General features: G+C 37.2%; 1 protein-coding gene across 11 annotated transcripts in view; it reads right to left on the bottom strand.

Annotated features, from left to right (window-relative positions):
• CHL1 (cell adhesion molecule L1 like) overlaps positions 1–15,524 on the bottom strand; it is a 224,732-nt gene that overhangs the window by 11,835 nt on the left and 197,373 nt on the right. For all 11 annotated transcript variants that reach the window (XM_027522315.1, XM_027522317.1, XM_027522309.1 and 8 more), the window contains 6 exons: positions 15,354–15,424; positions 10,195–10,417; positions 8,405–8,520; positions 7,962–8,166; positions 7,629–7,751; positions 2,400–2,579 (listed from right to left, as the gene is read on the bottom strand). In XM_027522315.1, coding sequence (XP_027378116.1) covers positions 2,400–2,579; positions 7,629–7,751; positions 7,962–8,166; positions 8,405–8,520; positions 10,195–10,417; positions 15,354–15,424 — 918 coding nt within the window. The remainder of the gene's footprint in view (positions 1–2,399; positions 2,580–7,628; positions 7,752–7,961; positions 8,167–8,404; positions 8,521–10,194; positions 10,418–15,353; positions 15,425–15,524) is intronic.

The raw sequence follows: 15,524 nt of genomic DNA, 5'->3' as shown, positions 1-15,524 counted from the left end.
TAACTCAATAAAATGTTAACAATGTTTAAAGGCTTTAAATGAGAATGTGTCACATGTTAAAATTTAGGTATAACTTTTCAACACAGAGTAAAAATTGATTATATAGTTACTGATAACACAAAGACATCATTAAAAATGGCACCGTGAGAAAAATAAGACCAGTTATATTAGTTGAAGAAAGCCTTCAAGATTGAACACTTGAAACAAAACACAATTAATTTTGCCTTTGAAAAACAGAAATTTAGTGTTCCATTAAATAGCACAAGCTTTTGAAAAATAGAGTAAAGCAAGGATTTTATTGCAACCAGTAACAACACAAAAAAGAATATTTCTGATTAACTCGATTTTCCCCCCTTTTAGATTATGGAATGTAAGCCACCTGAAAATCAGAGTGACAACCAGAAAATGATGGGGAAAAAAATGCTTGTGTATCAAATCCCATTCTCTGATTTAATGCCAGATGACCTTAAAATGGACCATCCAGGCAGAGCAAAGAAAAGAAAGATTCAGAAACAGATTCCAATTTGCACAAAAGTTAACATTTTTAGAGTATTTAGTGATAGCAAGATGATATTCTCAATAGAAAGATAAATTTTTTTCATTTTTTCCCCAAAGATCATGCTGAAATCAAGTGGAAAAGACTAGTTGTTTTTTCTGTAAATATGGCAATATAGGCCTATAGAAGAAAATTCAGTGTCAACAGGGGAAGGGGACAGTAGCTGACATTGCAGAATCCTGAAAAAGAGCACAAACATACTAGTAAGAAACACTTTCAAATCATGACACATGGGAATGAAGAAATATGCTATAAGACGCTCAAGTACATTAGTTATAGTTTGAATTTGCAGAAGAGAATAGCATCATTTATATAGCCACATAAACAGCATTTTCCACCCTATGAAAACAACTTGTCAATGCAACCAAGCCGACATTTACCAATATTTCTATATATACGAGAATGCATGACTATTGTAAGACAATTTTGTGATTTTTTTTTTCTTACATGCTGCTAATTGCCAGGAATGGGACTAGCGTTTCTGATATACTGTTGGTCCTTAAATAAAAGTAACCCTCCCCAGGCCTTAAACTCTGTTTTAGAAAATACTACTGTTGCATATTTAGATTACCACTATACTGACTTATTTTCTTGGTGTCAGACACTTGTTAACCATTTGAACTCTAGAGGAACAAGAACCTTTTAGTTACTGGAGTGTTTTCAGTCACCATTAAAAGTAGGTAAATAAGTTCTTCAATTCACTTGGTGTCCAATACATCCTTGGGAATAATTTGAGTTTTTGAGAGAAACTATTTTGGATATGTGTGTGTGTATATATACATATATATATTGAGTAGGAACAAAATGAGAGAAAGAAACAAACTGACCAAGGTCACAGCATAACCATTTACACATTCATTTCATAGTGATTCATGAACTGAAACACATTGTAATATATGTCTTATATAAATGATAGACTGTTCACGTTTCTTTGTTACTATTTTCTCTTTTTTCCCATGGATTCTACCTTTCATTTAATCTAAAATTTGGGAAAGCATCCAGAACAGTGGATGCGTAGTACATGATACATAAATGACTTGTTTATTTTTCCCTTCCTGCTCTCTCCCATTTCCTTTTGCCTGCCTCCAATACCCCTCTAGGTCTCACCAACTTGAATTCTACGCAAGGCCCTCTTTTTTAAGCTTAAAAGTATGTCTATCCTTTCCCCCAATCCACTTCCCTTTCTTGCTTTACCTTCTTATTTTATCTCCTAATGCCCTGTTGATAACATAGAAAGCTTAGTAAAAATACTTCTAAAATCATAATTGGAGAAATAATTTTGGAAGGGAAATGGGCTGAGTTGGAAAAAAAATAGAAAAGTAAAATTGAATTAGGCGAACTATACAAATGAAACGATAGTGTTATGAGCCAGTTTCAAGCTAATTACTTGGCATCATCCAGTAGACAGTAAAATAAAATTGGTTTATGAATCACTGTATAGATGAGTCATGACATGGAGGTGAAATGTGTTAGATCAGTGGTGCAAAATGTCTACCAGTGCAAGAGGCAAGCATTTTTCTGGGTGGAAACATTTCCAAAAGAAAAATACCTGCTCTACTAACCTTATGACTAACTTTGTGACCTTATAGCCCCCTATTTTAATTAAAATTATAGTTCCTGACCTTATATACACTGAGGCTATAGTTTGATTACTGTTGTGCAGAAATCCATAAATTGAGTCAATGTGAACTTTAGAAACAAGAAAAATAAATTCTGTACATCAGTGGAAAACAGAAGGTCAGACAGATTGAGAGCACAATCACTTCTGATTTATAGTGACTACCATGGTGCCTTCCTTTCAGAGCAGTTTAAAACGGAGCATGCATAAACCTCCGGTACTTACTCCCCTCTCCTAAAGTAGCACTCTCCTCGGTGATTGGTTTTCCACAGCCCTTTGAAGTGCAAGCCCTCAAGTAGAATTTGTACTTGGTAGTTGCACTGAGGTTCAAGAGACGCCAGCTGGGCTTTGATGGAGTTGTAATGTTGATATCATTTAGCTCTCCAATTTCATCAGTGTCATTTACTGAAGAAAGAAACATGAACATCAACACCTCGGATTTTGTAGTCTTAGCCATTCAATTATGTTATGCCTTATTTCTGCTTCTATTCATGCTTGTGGCCTGCCATCTTAATTATTCATAGTCTCTATCAACTCAATTCTATGAGGTAGATACAATTATTATGACATATTATCCAGGGGTAATTTAAGATCTGGCAAGAATAAACACACTGCCTAGATCTAGAGCCACTAACTGGCAAACCCGGATTTGAATCTAAACCACAGCCTTTTAACTCCGAAGCCCATGCTCCTAATCACTGTGCTACACTGGACAGCCTCTGCAGCTTTACCATACCTATTAACAATGATGAGCTCCCCCACTGACATATTTTCATTGTATCCTTGACGCGCGCGTGTGTGTGTGTGTGTGTCTGTGTATTAGTTGCTTAGTCGTGTCTGACTGTTTGTGACCCCGTGGAGTTTCGCCCTCCAGACTCTTCTGCCCATGGGATGTCCCAGGCAAGAACCCATGGGGTGGGTTGCCATTTCCTTCTTCAGAGGATCTTTCTGACCCAGTGATCAAGCACGGATCTCCTGCATTGCAGGCAGATTCTCTACCATCTGAGCTAAGTACTTTTTAATCCTTTATTGTAAAAATTTGAACAGTGATTTACCAGAGTCTTCTATAGTTTCTGGTTTACTATGTAGCACTGAACCAGTATTCAAGGACTCAAGAAACTGATAAATTAATGTATTTTAAAATGTCTACTGTATACTTAGCACTATGTAAAGCGCTGTATAGAAAAATATGATTTAGATAGTGCCTTTCAAAGAACCTGCAGCATAGCAAGATCTTGATATTTGTGCAAGAGCTCAAAGTGCTTGAAGACTACTGAAAGAATAATCCAAGATGAAATGGTATGTTCAAGGTTGTGCAACCATTAGTGGCAAGAATAAAGGGCTAGAATAAACACTCTTGACACTTGGTCCAAGAGACCCTAAAAATATATTTACTCTTTAACTTAAAATGCCTTCATTGTAGATACAATGCAGTGAGATAAATGGAAATGAAAAATTACTAATCCAAACATAGGAAAGAAGTAAAATAATCACTCTTGGTCAATTACTTGAGAGCACTCCTGTAAATAGCACCAAGTCAATTGAAAAACTACCACAATCAATGTAAGAATTCAGCAAAGTACATAGAGAGCTCTCATATACACACTCAACGACTATTTAGAACATATAGCCACAAAAATAGATAAGCCATCTAAGAATATTTCAATCACTTAATAGATAGCTAAATAAGTATAGATATAAGACTAGAGATCTCTTTAAGAAAATGAGAGACACCAAGGGAACATTTCATGCCAAGATGGGCTCAATAAAGGATAGAAATTGTATGGACCTAACAGAAGCAGAAGATATTAAGAAGAAGTGGCAAGAATATACAGAAGAACTGTACAAAAAAGATCTTCATGACCCAGATAATCACAATGGTGTGCTCAGCCCAACATCCTGGAATGCCAAGTCAAGTGGGCCTTAGAAGCATCACAACGAACAAAGCTAGTGGAGGTGATGGAATTCCCATTGAGCTATTTCAAATCCTAAAAGATGATGCTGTGAAAGTGCTGCACTCAATATGCCAGCAAGTTTGGAAAATTCAACAGTGGCCCCAGGACTGGAAAAAATCAGTTTTCATTCCAATCCAAAGGAATACCAAAGAATGCTCAAACCACCGCATAATTGCACTCATCTCACATGCTAGTAACATAATGCTCAAAATTCTCCAAGCCAGGCTTCAACAGTATGTGAACTTTGAACTTCCAGATGTTCAAGCTGGGTTTAGAAGAGGCAGACGAACCAGAGATCAAATTGCCAACATCTGTTGGATCATCGAAAAAGCAAGAGAGTTCCAGAAAAATATCTACTTCTGCTTTATTGACTATGCCAAAGCCTTTGACTGTATGGACCACAACAAACTGTGGAAAATTCTGAAAGAAATTGGAATACCAGACCACCTGACCTGCCTCTTGAGAAATCTGTATGCAGGTCAGGAAGCAACAGTTAGAACTGGACATGGAACAACAGACTAATTCCAAATCAGGAAAGGAGCACGTCAAGGCTGTAAATTGTTACCCTGCTTATTTAACCTATTTGCAGAGTACATCATGAGAAACTCTGGGATGGATGAAGCACAAACTGGAATCAAGATTGCCGGGAAAAATATCAATAACCTCAGATATGCAGATGACACCACCCTTATAGCAGAACGCGAAGAACTAAAGAGCCTATTGATGAAAGTAAGAGAGTAGAGGGAAATGTTGGCTTAAAGCTCAACATTCAGTCAACTAAGATCATGGCATCTGGTCCCATCACTTCATGGGAAATAGATGGGGAAACAGTGAAAACAGTGACAGACTTTATTTTTTGGCTCCAAAATCACTGCAGATAGTGACTATAGCTATGAAATTAAAAGACGCCTGCTCCTTGGGAAAAAAGCTATGACCAACCTAGACAGCACATTAAAAAGCAGAGATATTACTTGGCCAACAAAGGTCCATCTAGTCAAAGCTATGGTTTTGCCAGAAGTCATGTATGGATGTAAGATTTGGACTATAAAGAAAGCTGAGTACAAAATAATTGATGCTTTTGAACTCTGGTGTTGGAGAAGACTCCTAAGATTCCCTTGGACTGCAAGAAGATCCAACCAGTCCATCCTAAAAGAAATCAGTCCTGAATGTTCATTGGAAGAACTTATGCTGAAGTTGAAATTCCAATACTTTGGCCACCTGATCCAAAGAACTGACTCACTGGAAAAACCCTGATGCTGGGAAAGATTAAAGGTGGGAGGAGAAGGGGACGACAGAGGATGAGATGGTTGGATGGCATCACTGACTCAATGGACATGAGTTTGAGTAAACTCTGGGAGTTGGTGATGGACAGGGAGGCCTGGCGTGCTGCAGTGCATCAGGTCCAAAGAGTTGGACACGACTGAGCGACTGAACTGAAGTAAATATAAAGTTGTTATTTTATTGAAAGTCCACATATCAAGTAGTAGAGTAACCACAGTGATTTTAATATTTCAGCTTTTTCTATATATATTCTAAGCAGTTGTTTTTAAAATAAGTTTAGATATTATATACAGATCAACATGAAGGTAGGAATTTATTTAATATTCAGTTTTTCTGTTATTAAAGATAATATGTATCTTTACCAAATAAAGTTGACATTGAAAAGTTCTCGAGTATTTCTTCAGTGCTTCCTACATGTTTGAAATACAGTTCATGGAATTAAGAGACTTAAAGTCTTCCCTGGTAGCTCAGCTGGTAAAGAATCTGCCTGCAATATGGGAGACCGGGGTTTGATCCCTGGGTTGGAAGATCCCATGGTGAAGGAAATAGCTACTCACTCCAGTATTCTGACCTGGAGAATTCCTTGGACTATTCCATGGGGTTGCAAAGAATCAGACATGACTGAGCAACTTTCACTTTCACGAGCTCAGCATCTAGAATGACTGAGCTGGGTTTCGATGTTTTCGTAACACTTGTTTTACTGCATGACTCTTTGTAAGTGAACTCTGTGTACTTCTCATCCATAAAGCAGTGACGGTACATACTTCATAGACTTCCTGTTTTCATGAAAAATGAAGGGAGAGTACTCAATTTTTACTGATCCTGCTAACTAGCCAATACTCAAAAATGCTAAACCGCTACCTCTATTAGGGTTATGCCTGTACCTGTTTAATCACAGGTACTCAAAGCAGAACAGAAGCTAAAGCTGATAGCTGACCCGAACAGCTGCAAGCGTTGAAGGGATTGATGGCAGTTCAGGGTTATGATCCAGTTGACCTATGCAAGCAGTGTAGACTGGGCTTCCATAGACCTGATGTTTCTGCTGTTTAGGAATTTATGCCTTCTAAGTTTAACATTTTCTTATGAGCTCAGTCCCCTAATCTCCATGTTGAGCTGATACTTAGATTTGAGGACTGTAACAGATGGGTGGTGCTATGATTAAAATAATCTAATCTAAACAACACGCTTTCATCCAGACATGTTGTTTTTAACTTAATGGCACAACAGCATATGGGGAGAGCCCGTGTGGTGGTCCAAAGACAGCTCTAGATCTCTCAGTGTGACATGACTGCAGCAGTGGGCTACAGACGCAGGATTCTACAAATACAACTGTATGCAGAGTTGAGACTGGAAACATGCCTCAGAGACAAGAGGCAGGGGAGGGTGGAAGTCAGTGTGCTCTGCATCTCCACTACATCATTTCTTTTTCTGTTTCCAATTTTTAAATTTAATTTACTTAAAAATAGAAACAAGCTATTCACCCATTTCTCCTACGCCTCCCCAACTTCCAAGTCTGGGGCTACCACCACCATCACCAACCTATTCTGTATCCATGACATCATTTACTAACTTTTTTCTTTGCATATTTCCTAATTCTCAAGGTATCTTATATATATGAGTGTGTGTGTGCTCAGTCATGTCTGACACTTTGTGATCCTATGGACTAAAGCCCACCATGCTCCTCTGTCCATAGGATTCTCCAGGCAACAATACTAGAGTGGGTTGTCATTTCCTTCTCCAGGGGATCTACCCAACCCAGGGATCAAACTTGTGTTTCCTACATCTCCTGCATTATCACTGATCCACCTGAGAATACCTATATACATATTAAAATGCATATTTTCTGGTGTCTATTAACTTACTGCTTTTTTCCCCTCAAAACAAGAATTGGCAAACCTTTCTGTTAAGGACAAGATTGTAAATATTTTAGCCTTCGTGAGCTATGTGATCTCTGTTACAACTACTCAGCTCTGCCACTATAGTAAGAAAGCAGATATAGACAAATATAAGTTAGTGGACATGACCATTTTGCAATAAAACTTGTAAGAACAGGCAGCAGGCTCGATTTGATCTCTAAGCCAGTTTACAAACCCCTGTGCTATAAGTATGCCAGCCTACAAACCATGAATTAGATTCTCAGCATGGGAAACCAAACACTCAACCAAAAAAAAAAAAAATGAAACATTAATAGGCAAATCTAATTCAAATATGTACTCACTTATCTGGTACTGCAATAGATATCCAGTTAAGTTTCCATTCAATTTCTTGGGTAGCCCCCAGGACAAAGTGGCAGTGTCTTTATCAACTTTGATGACTTTGAGAAAAGTTGGTTGTTCAGGTACTGGAAAACACAAAACCAACAATAGACACTCCAATTGGTAAATTTCTTTAAAAAATTATAGTTTTTTTCTTTTTATCAAATTGAGGAGCTAACTCATATGACATATGTACAACTTTACTACTACTAAGGGAGGAAATGTTTTGACCATTGGGATATTTGTTATTTTAAATTGTTATTTATAAACTAGATATTAATCCTGAACTGTCTCACCTCCTTCTGGTGTTTGAAATATAAAAGGCTCACTCTCTGGACCAGCCCCTTTGGAATTATAGGCTAAGACTGTTAAGTGAAATTCACTAAAGGCATCCAGAGAAGGAACCATTCCATAGTCTCTTTGTCCTGAAAATCTCAGAATGTTCACTTCTTTGGGATGTGTCCTTCCATCCAACAGGCTTTTTGTCTTCCACCAGTTTACCTGCAATGACAATAGGAACCCTTTAACATATCACCGACTCAATGGACATGAATGTGAAGGACAGAGAAGCCTGGAGTGCTGTAGTCCATGGGGTAGCAAAGAGTTGGACATGACTCAGGAACTGAAGAACAGCGTATCACCGGCGATAGCAGATTTCTCTTTAAGCTTCTGAAATCAGTCTTATTCACAGGAAATATATTAATTTAACAATTAGAAGAAGAAAAGCTATGATAAAAACCTGATATCCTTTCAGATGTCCGTGTACTCTTTCCTTTGGAATTGTTGACCAGGTAACTTTAACTAATGTGCTGTTTATAACATCCACCCCTTGGATCACTGGAGCTGCATCAGGATCTGTTGGGCACATAAGAAGGATTAGCTTTCAAATAATCCAAACACGATTATTAGGATCCTTTTCTAAAGGTGATCCTTCATTTTTTTTTTTTTTTTTTTGAGAAAAGGAAAGCACTTTTCTCAAATCAGTTTCAAGTGGAATGAAGAGAGTTTCTCATTAAAGAAGAGTTTCAGTGCCCCAATATTAATAGGTTTCTAGAGAAGAGCAATGGCACCCCACTCCAGTACTCTTGCCTGGAAAATCCCATGGACGGAGGAGTCTGGTAGGCTGCAGTCCATGGGGTCGCTAAAAGTGGGACACGACTGAGCAACTTCCCTTTCACTTTTCACTTTCATGCACTGGAGAAGGAAATGGCAACCCACTCCAGTGTTCTTGCCTGGAGAATCCCAGACACGGGGCAGCCTGGCGGGCTGCCGTCTATGGGGTCGCACAGAGTCGGACATGACTGAAGCAACTTAGCAGCAGGAGCAGAGAAGAGGAGGGCCTGTACCACACTGTACTGAGAAAAGCCCTTGTCCAGATGGATATGGTGTGAGCAAGATAACTGAAAACAGTGGACAATGAAATCCTCTGTGGGCATCTTGCCTTGGAAACATGTGAACCAGACTAATATAACTCAAATGATTTGGGAGTTTGGTGAATATGAATAACATTAATTGAGCATATTAGTGTTCAACAGTAACTGAGCATATTCTGTGTGTCATATACTGTTCTGAGAGCCTATCCTGGATTGGCTCACATAATCCTTAGAACAGTCCCATAAAATGGTATTATTATTATCCCCATTCTACAGGGGAGCCAACTACAGAGAAGTAGTTTGCGACCCCATGGGCTGTAGGAGCCTACTATGCTCCTCTGTCCATGGGATTTTCCAGGCAAGAGCACTGGAGTGGGTTGCCATTTCCTTCTCCAGAGGATCTTCCTGACCCAGGGATTGAACCCAGGTCTCCCACATTGTAGGCAGATGCTTTACCGTCTGAGCCACCAGGTAAGTCTTAGTGAGAACACAGGTAGCAGGTAAATAAGGAGCTAGTCATTTCACATTCCTGCCCTTTTTCTATTCTTGGATCAAAATATTACTTTGGATACTGTAAGAACAATGAGAATAATGCCTACTATCTAGTTATTCGTAATGCAGTGTCTTTCCTTTTTCCAAACATTTATTTGCAGCACTTCTTATGGTATAAATACCTAATAATAAAATTATGTCATTAGTACCTCAACATTCTGCGTATAAGTGCTTCTATATGGAAATCTGGGTCTGCACCTCACCTTCCTTAGGAAGGCTCCAGTGCTGAGGCCAGGGGTGTGGCAGCAGGCAGCTGTTAGGAGGTCCTTGACAAGTAAGGGCACATATGATTGGACACCTAAGAGTCATGCTGCTGAGCTGTGTGCACTGATGGTTCCAGGTCTTTGATGTTCATTATGGAAGTAGTTTTTTTTTGGGAAACTGAATAAAATTAAACCTTTCAATGTTCTTCCTCACCACCCCTCTGACAACTCTCCCGCAGTCAGCTCTAAAGTAGAAACCATGTGTTCAATTTCTTTTTATCTCCCACTGTAAGTACAGCCTCTTTGCATGCACTACTTGCTTAAAAATGCTCCTCGACAGGGGTGCAATCTACTTGAGAGAAGCTATTCTAGAAGTGGTGGGTGTCAGCTGCATCACTTACAGTCTTCTCCAGAATACAGAATCACTGACTGTGGCTCAGGGCCAGAGCCCAGGTGATTGATGGCTTGAACCTGGACATCGTACGGTGCATAGACAGCAGGTGTCATCACCCGCAGGGTGTGGTTAGTGACTGTCTCTTCCTCCCACTCCACCGGGGCTCCCTGTGGCTTCCAGGTCACTCTGTATTCCAGTCCGGGTCCATTCTGCTCCATGGCTTTCAAAGGCTAAAACAGAAGGTCGGCGTGATCACAGACATGCTGAGTCAGGGGATAGAGAAGCCACCCTAAGTGGTACAAGCAATGTGGCAAAAAAGGGATCATTTTTGGTGAGATCTTTAATCCCCCTCTTTGGTTTGGAAATGCTTGTGAAAAGTTTTGTCATTCTGTTCATTTAGCTTGAGAGTTGCTCCTTCCCCTCCCCAAGTAGAAAGAATCCCACAATTTAGATGTCTGGATTATGCCCTTGTGGTTAATTCTAACTGTTCATATATGAAAGAACTTACTAAGAAATTCCATAGAAGGTTTTAGCTTTTCTTCACACTTTCTTCTATATTCTAATTTTTTCATTCCTAAAGAACTTCAGAAATGAAAAGGACATGGCTAAAAGTTCCCTAAGTATAGTGTTAGTCGCTCTTTGCAACCCCAGGGACTGTAGCCTGCCAGGCTCCTCTGTCCATGGAGTTACCCAGGCAAGGAATACTGGAGTGGGTTGCCATTTCCTACTCCAGGATCCCTAAATATAAATGGGATTTTTTTCATGGCTTTTCAGTCAAAACTCTCTCCATCTGACTCCATCCATTATCCCCCATCTTCCTTCCAAAAGAGAGAGAACAAGTAAATATTTTTGTATAATATGTCTTTGTGTGCACTAGTACCCAGAAGATGTAGCTCCTTTTTATAATACAATAGTTCCCAGCTCCTTGCCCATTCTGTTTCTATCTCTTTTATGAGAAAGCACTCCCCATCCTCCAGTTTAATTTGCTGTATAGAAATATTTACTGGAGGAATTTCTCGAATAGGAGATTGGTTATTTCCACTCTAGCTTTTAATTAAATAATACTTTAATTAAAAAAATTAATGTGATTTAAACCATCTGTTTAATATCACAAAAAATGGGAATATGCGTTTAAATGAATCAATTATATACAATACATAAAAATCTGATTTTAGACATAGATTTATAAGGGTCACTTATATAACTAATAATTTTGTCTGTATATTCAAGTGATTCAATAACCATACGTAATGTTTTTATAGAATTTGCAATACTTCTTGACTCAGATTAATTTATAAGTACTTAATAGAGGGATTGGATGGAATAAAGTTGAAAGAACAGTAGTATATCAGCAAAATAATTTCAAGTCTGGTGCTTATTCTAGGGTTAATAGTTAAATTCTCTAAGAGGAAAAAATATGAAATCAAAAGCTTTCTGAGATTTTCACAGTCACTGTTTATGTTTTGCTTTCAAACTTTTGTTCCAAGATATTTCCTACTCTCATATAGATAAACTTACCAGAGGCTGTCACATTGCCCAGGTAAGTCAGGCCACAAGCTTTTAGTTCCATTCCACAATCTGGAATTACAATTACCTTCAGTCCCAGCTGACAATAAATATGTACAAATACTATTATTCAGTTTATGCATGTTTTGCTTCAAGAAAAATAGTTGCATTTGATAAAGCTCTCTGAAAAATTTTAAAACAAACTGTGCCACCCTAGGTAACACTGTTAAGAAAAAAAACCTTACCTAAATCACCAGCTTCTTTGGTGCCTAGACTCCCAAAGAAACTGCAGGAATACTTTGTATTTGGCTTTTAGACAGTGGACAACAAAACCTCAACAAATTCACAAATAGATCCCAAACAAAGATAACAAACCATAGTAACCAGGAGTGTGGGGTTGGGGGTGAGGGAAGATCACCAGCATTCCTTCCCCTCATGCAGCTGCTCATAAGAAAGGCATCTCTATAAAAGAGGCTCTTAATTTGATGTCTAGGCATCTCTAGATGGGGTCCGTGGATGCCCTTCAAAGGATCTGAAAATCAACGGAACTGCTAGTAAAACTTTCTATGTCTGATTTCGTAGAACAAAACTGTACTTCTATTGAATTTTCAAAGAGATCTATCAACAAATCAAGGTTATACTGACTAGAAACTGGACAGATTGTTTTGTATTGCCTGCTGCTGCTAAGTCGCTTCAGTCATGTCCGACAGCCAACCAGGCTCCTCCGTCCCTGGGATTCCAGGCAAGAACACTGGAGTGGGTTGCCATTTCCTTCTCCAATGCGTGAAAGTGAAAAGTGAAAGTCAAGTCACTGGGCCGTGTCCGACTCTTCGTGATCCCATGGACTGCAGCCCACCAGGCTCCTCCACCCATGGGATTTTCCAGGCAAGAACACTGGAGGAGGGTGCCATTGCCTTCTCCATTTGTATTGCCTAAGTTCATTTTAAGGCTGGTGGTTTTCTGATTACAATTGTAGTAGAAATAATAAGTCCTACATCCTTTAGAGGGCTTAAACCACTTGGCTGTGATCATATAACCAGGTAATTGGAGAAGTTGCTGTTTCCCAAACATTAATGAAATGGGTTTTTGTTTGTTTTGATCATTTTCTGGAATCTGTGAGATTACGTATTTGCTATTTCATTGAAGTTCAAATGTAACATAAATACATTTATACTTAAGAATAAAGTATAAACTCATCATTATCTTAGAAGATAATGTTAACTAAAAAGAGTAGTTTTATCATTAAGTTAAAATTTAATGTCACTTTAAAAAAAAAGTGAGTCCTTAATATTTAATGTGCCAAATTTATAAAGATAATGTATATACAATAGAACATGAGTTAAATAAGATAACTGAAATCCATTTTTACTGTAAAATAAGGTTCACCTATCAATGAGTAAATGCACATTCACTAATAAGTTACAAATAAAAGTTTGTATATTATTTTTCTCCATTGAATGTTTCATAATGATATTACTTTATTTCTCCTGTATTTGCCTATTGTCTGTACCTCCAACTAGATTATACATTCAGGAAAACAAAGACTATTTTTGACTGCCATATATAAAGCAAGGACCTCATAATACTTTTATTCATAGTTAATGCTAAAAAGAAAACATAAACCAAAAGAAAATTAGGGACAACCAGTCTGTTCCTATTTAATCCTTTTGTGAAAGATCAATGTTTTCTTCCTTTTTTTTTTTTTTTTTTTAGACAAATTGCTCCTCTCTGATCATTATCTTGTAGATAGGAATTATTTGTAAGTCAATCTTTGGAGGGGATCTGGTAATCAATTTATACTGTGTGCTTGTCAACCTGGGGAAATAGCTGACATTTAACTCCAGTTTACAAGATAATTCATGCAAAAGAATAACTGATGAGTAAATGTTCTTAAACTTCACTGGTTATGCTTATAGTTATTAGGCCTCTGACATTTCAAAATGACATGAAACACAATGGAATAAATTATGAAGGTAATTGTCAGCTTAGTTTCAAATCTCTATTTCCTTCCTCTGGTCAGTTAATTACTAAATTACATGTCATTTACTTTTCAAAGACAAACTGTAAACACTTTCATAGTTTAATCCCATTCTTCCAAGAAGAGAGCACTAGTAATTAGTCTTGTGTATCTTTGGGGGTGGGGACAGAGTGATTAATGAATAGGATGATCAGGAGGAAGGACTGCAGATCCCAGCTCTCTTTTCATTACTGACTCAGGGCATGCATCTGGGTAAGATCACAAAACTGGAGCCCCAGCTTCTCTGTACTGAATGTATAGCCCTCCCAGAGGAGTCGTGACAATTAATGAACTAATGTTAGTGGAAAATGGTGCACTTCTCAGAGGAAGTGACCTGATAATTATACACTATTATTGTCATCTAATCCAGTTATATCATCTATCTAATAGAAATTTCTATGGAACTTAAAAGACAATAGATACTCTAAAAGGATAAGATCCTAACATAATTTTAAATGTGGTAGTAGCTATTTGTGGCCATATATTCAAGAAAATAATACTATTCTTGACTATATTTAACTTCTGTATATTGCCAATTATTTTTCAAATTTTGAGTTTGCAAAGCTTACTCTCACTGAAATGGGAATAAAGGGTTAGTTTTACATAAAAATATTGACTACATATTTTGTAGGTATGGGCAATGTTATCATATAAGACCAATCAATGATGAAGAAAAAAGGAAATCAAACTTTGTACCTTCTAAAATTCTTCCAAAAATCACATCTGGAATGAGTTGTGGAAATAAATTAATATATTCCAGCATACATTAAAAAATGCTTGTAAAATTCAGTGACTTCAATATCAGAAATCTGTTATTACTTAGACTTGCTAAATGGTAACCTACTTTCAAGTAAGGTAAAATACTTGTTCATGAAACATGTCAAAATAGAGGAGAGAAAAAGTTACAGAAGAAATTTAGAAATGGCATTAAAAAAAATTAAAGTCATCTGAGCAGATACAAACTTTTGTGCAAAATTCAAAGAGGAAAGTCTATTTTAGTAACTTTTAACATTTTATATATATATATATATATAAAAGAGAAAATGAGTAGAGTTTGAAGTTCAAAGATATTCATGTGGAAATCCTAGTTTTGTTGATTTCTAATTGTATGGTGATGGCCCAGTCTTTCCATGGACCCGTTTCTATATCTAGGACACAGTATTAATGATGCTGTCTTGACAACATTGGTCTCAGAGTTTGATATGAGTACACAGAATGCCTAATAGTGCTTAGTAAGTGGTGACTGTTCCTTAGGGGTCATACTTTTGATATGCTTAATCTTTATTGGCCATGTACCAAAAGACAGTGAAAGATTATCAGTAGTTTTCTTTTTTTTTTTTAAATGGGAGAGGATTAAGAATATTGGTAATAACAATATTCGGAATCATAAATTTTGGGGAATGGATTGCAATGAAATCAGCCTGTAAAAACTTTCTTAAATTATCTACCATAGTTAAACTCTATTTTACAAGCTTCTAATCGTGATGACTTTTTAAAATATATAAATAAAATATATTTATAAAATATGTAAGTAGTTTTCTTCTGTTCTTAAAAGAGATTGTTCTATCATTATACTTAGCATGTGGACCTAAAAAAAGTAAAAAGAACACAACGGTAATAAGTAAAACATAAAGAATCCTCACCTCCCATTTGATAATCATTTCCTTGGGTTGAGAAGCTTGAACTCTTATGTTTTGTGGATTCTTGTCTGGAGCTGAAAAATTATAAATATGAAAATTACTTTTCCCCATTGTATTATCTACAAATATATCATCCCTCTGCCCATAAAAAACAGATTTTTACATAACTTTGAT

Source organism: Bos indicus x Bos taurus, chromosome 22, assembly GCF_003369695.1.
Source record: "Bos indicus x Bos taurus breed Angus x Brahman F1 hybrid chromosome 22, Bos_hybrid_MaternalHap_v2.0, whole genome shotgun sequence".
Lineage (NCBI taxonomy): Eukaryota > Metazoa > Chordata > Mammalia > Artiodactyla > Bovidae > Bos > Bos indicus x Bos taurus.
Note: the sequence above shows the minus strand (reverse complement) of the source record. Positions and strands in the feature narration are given on the sequence as shown.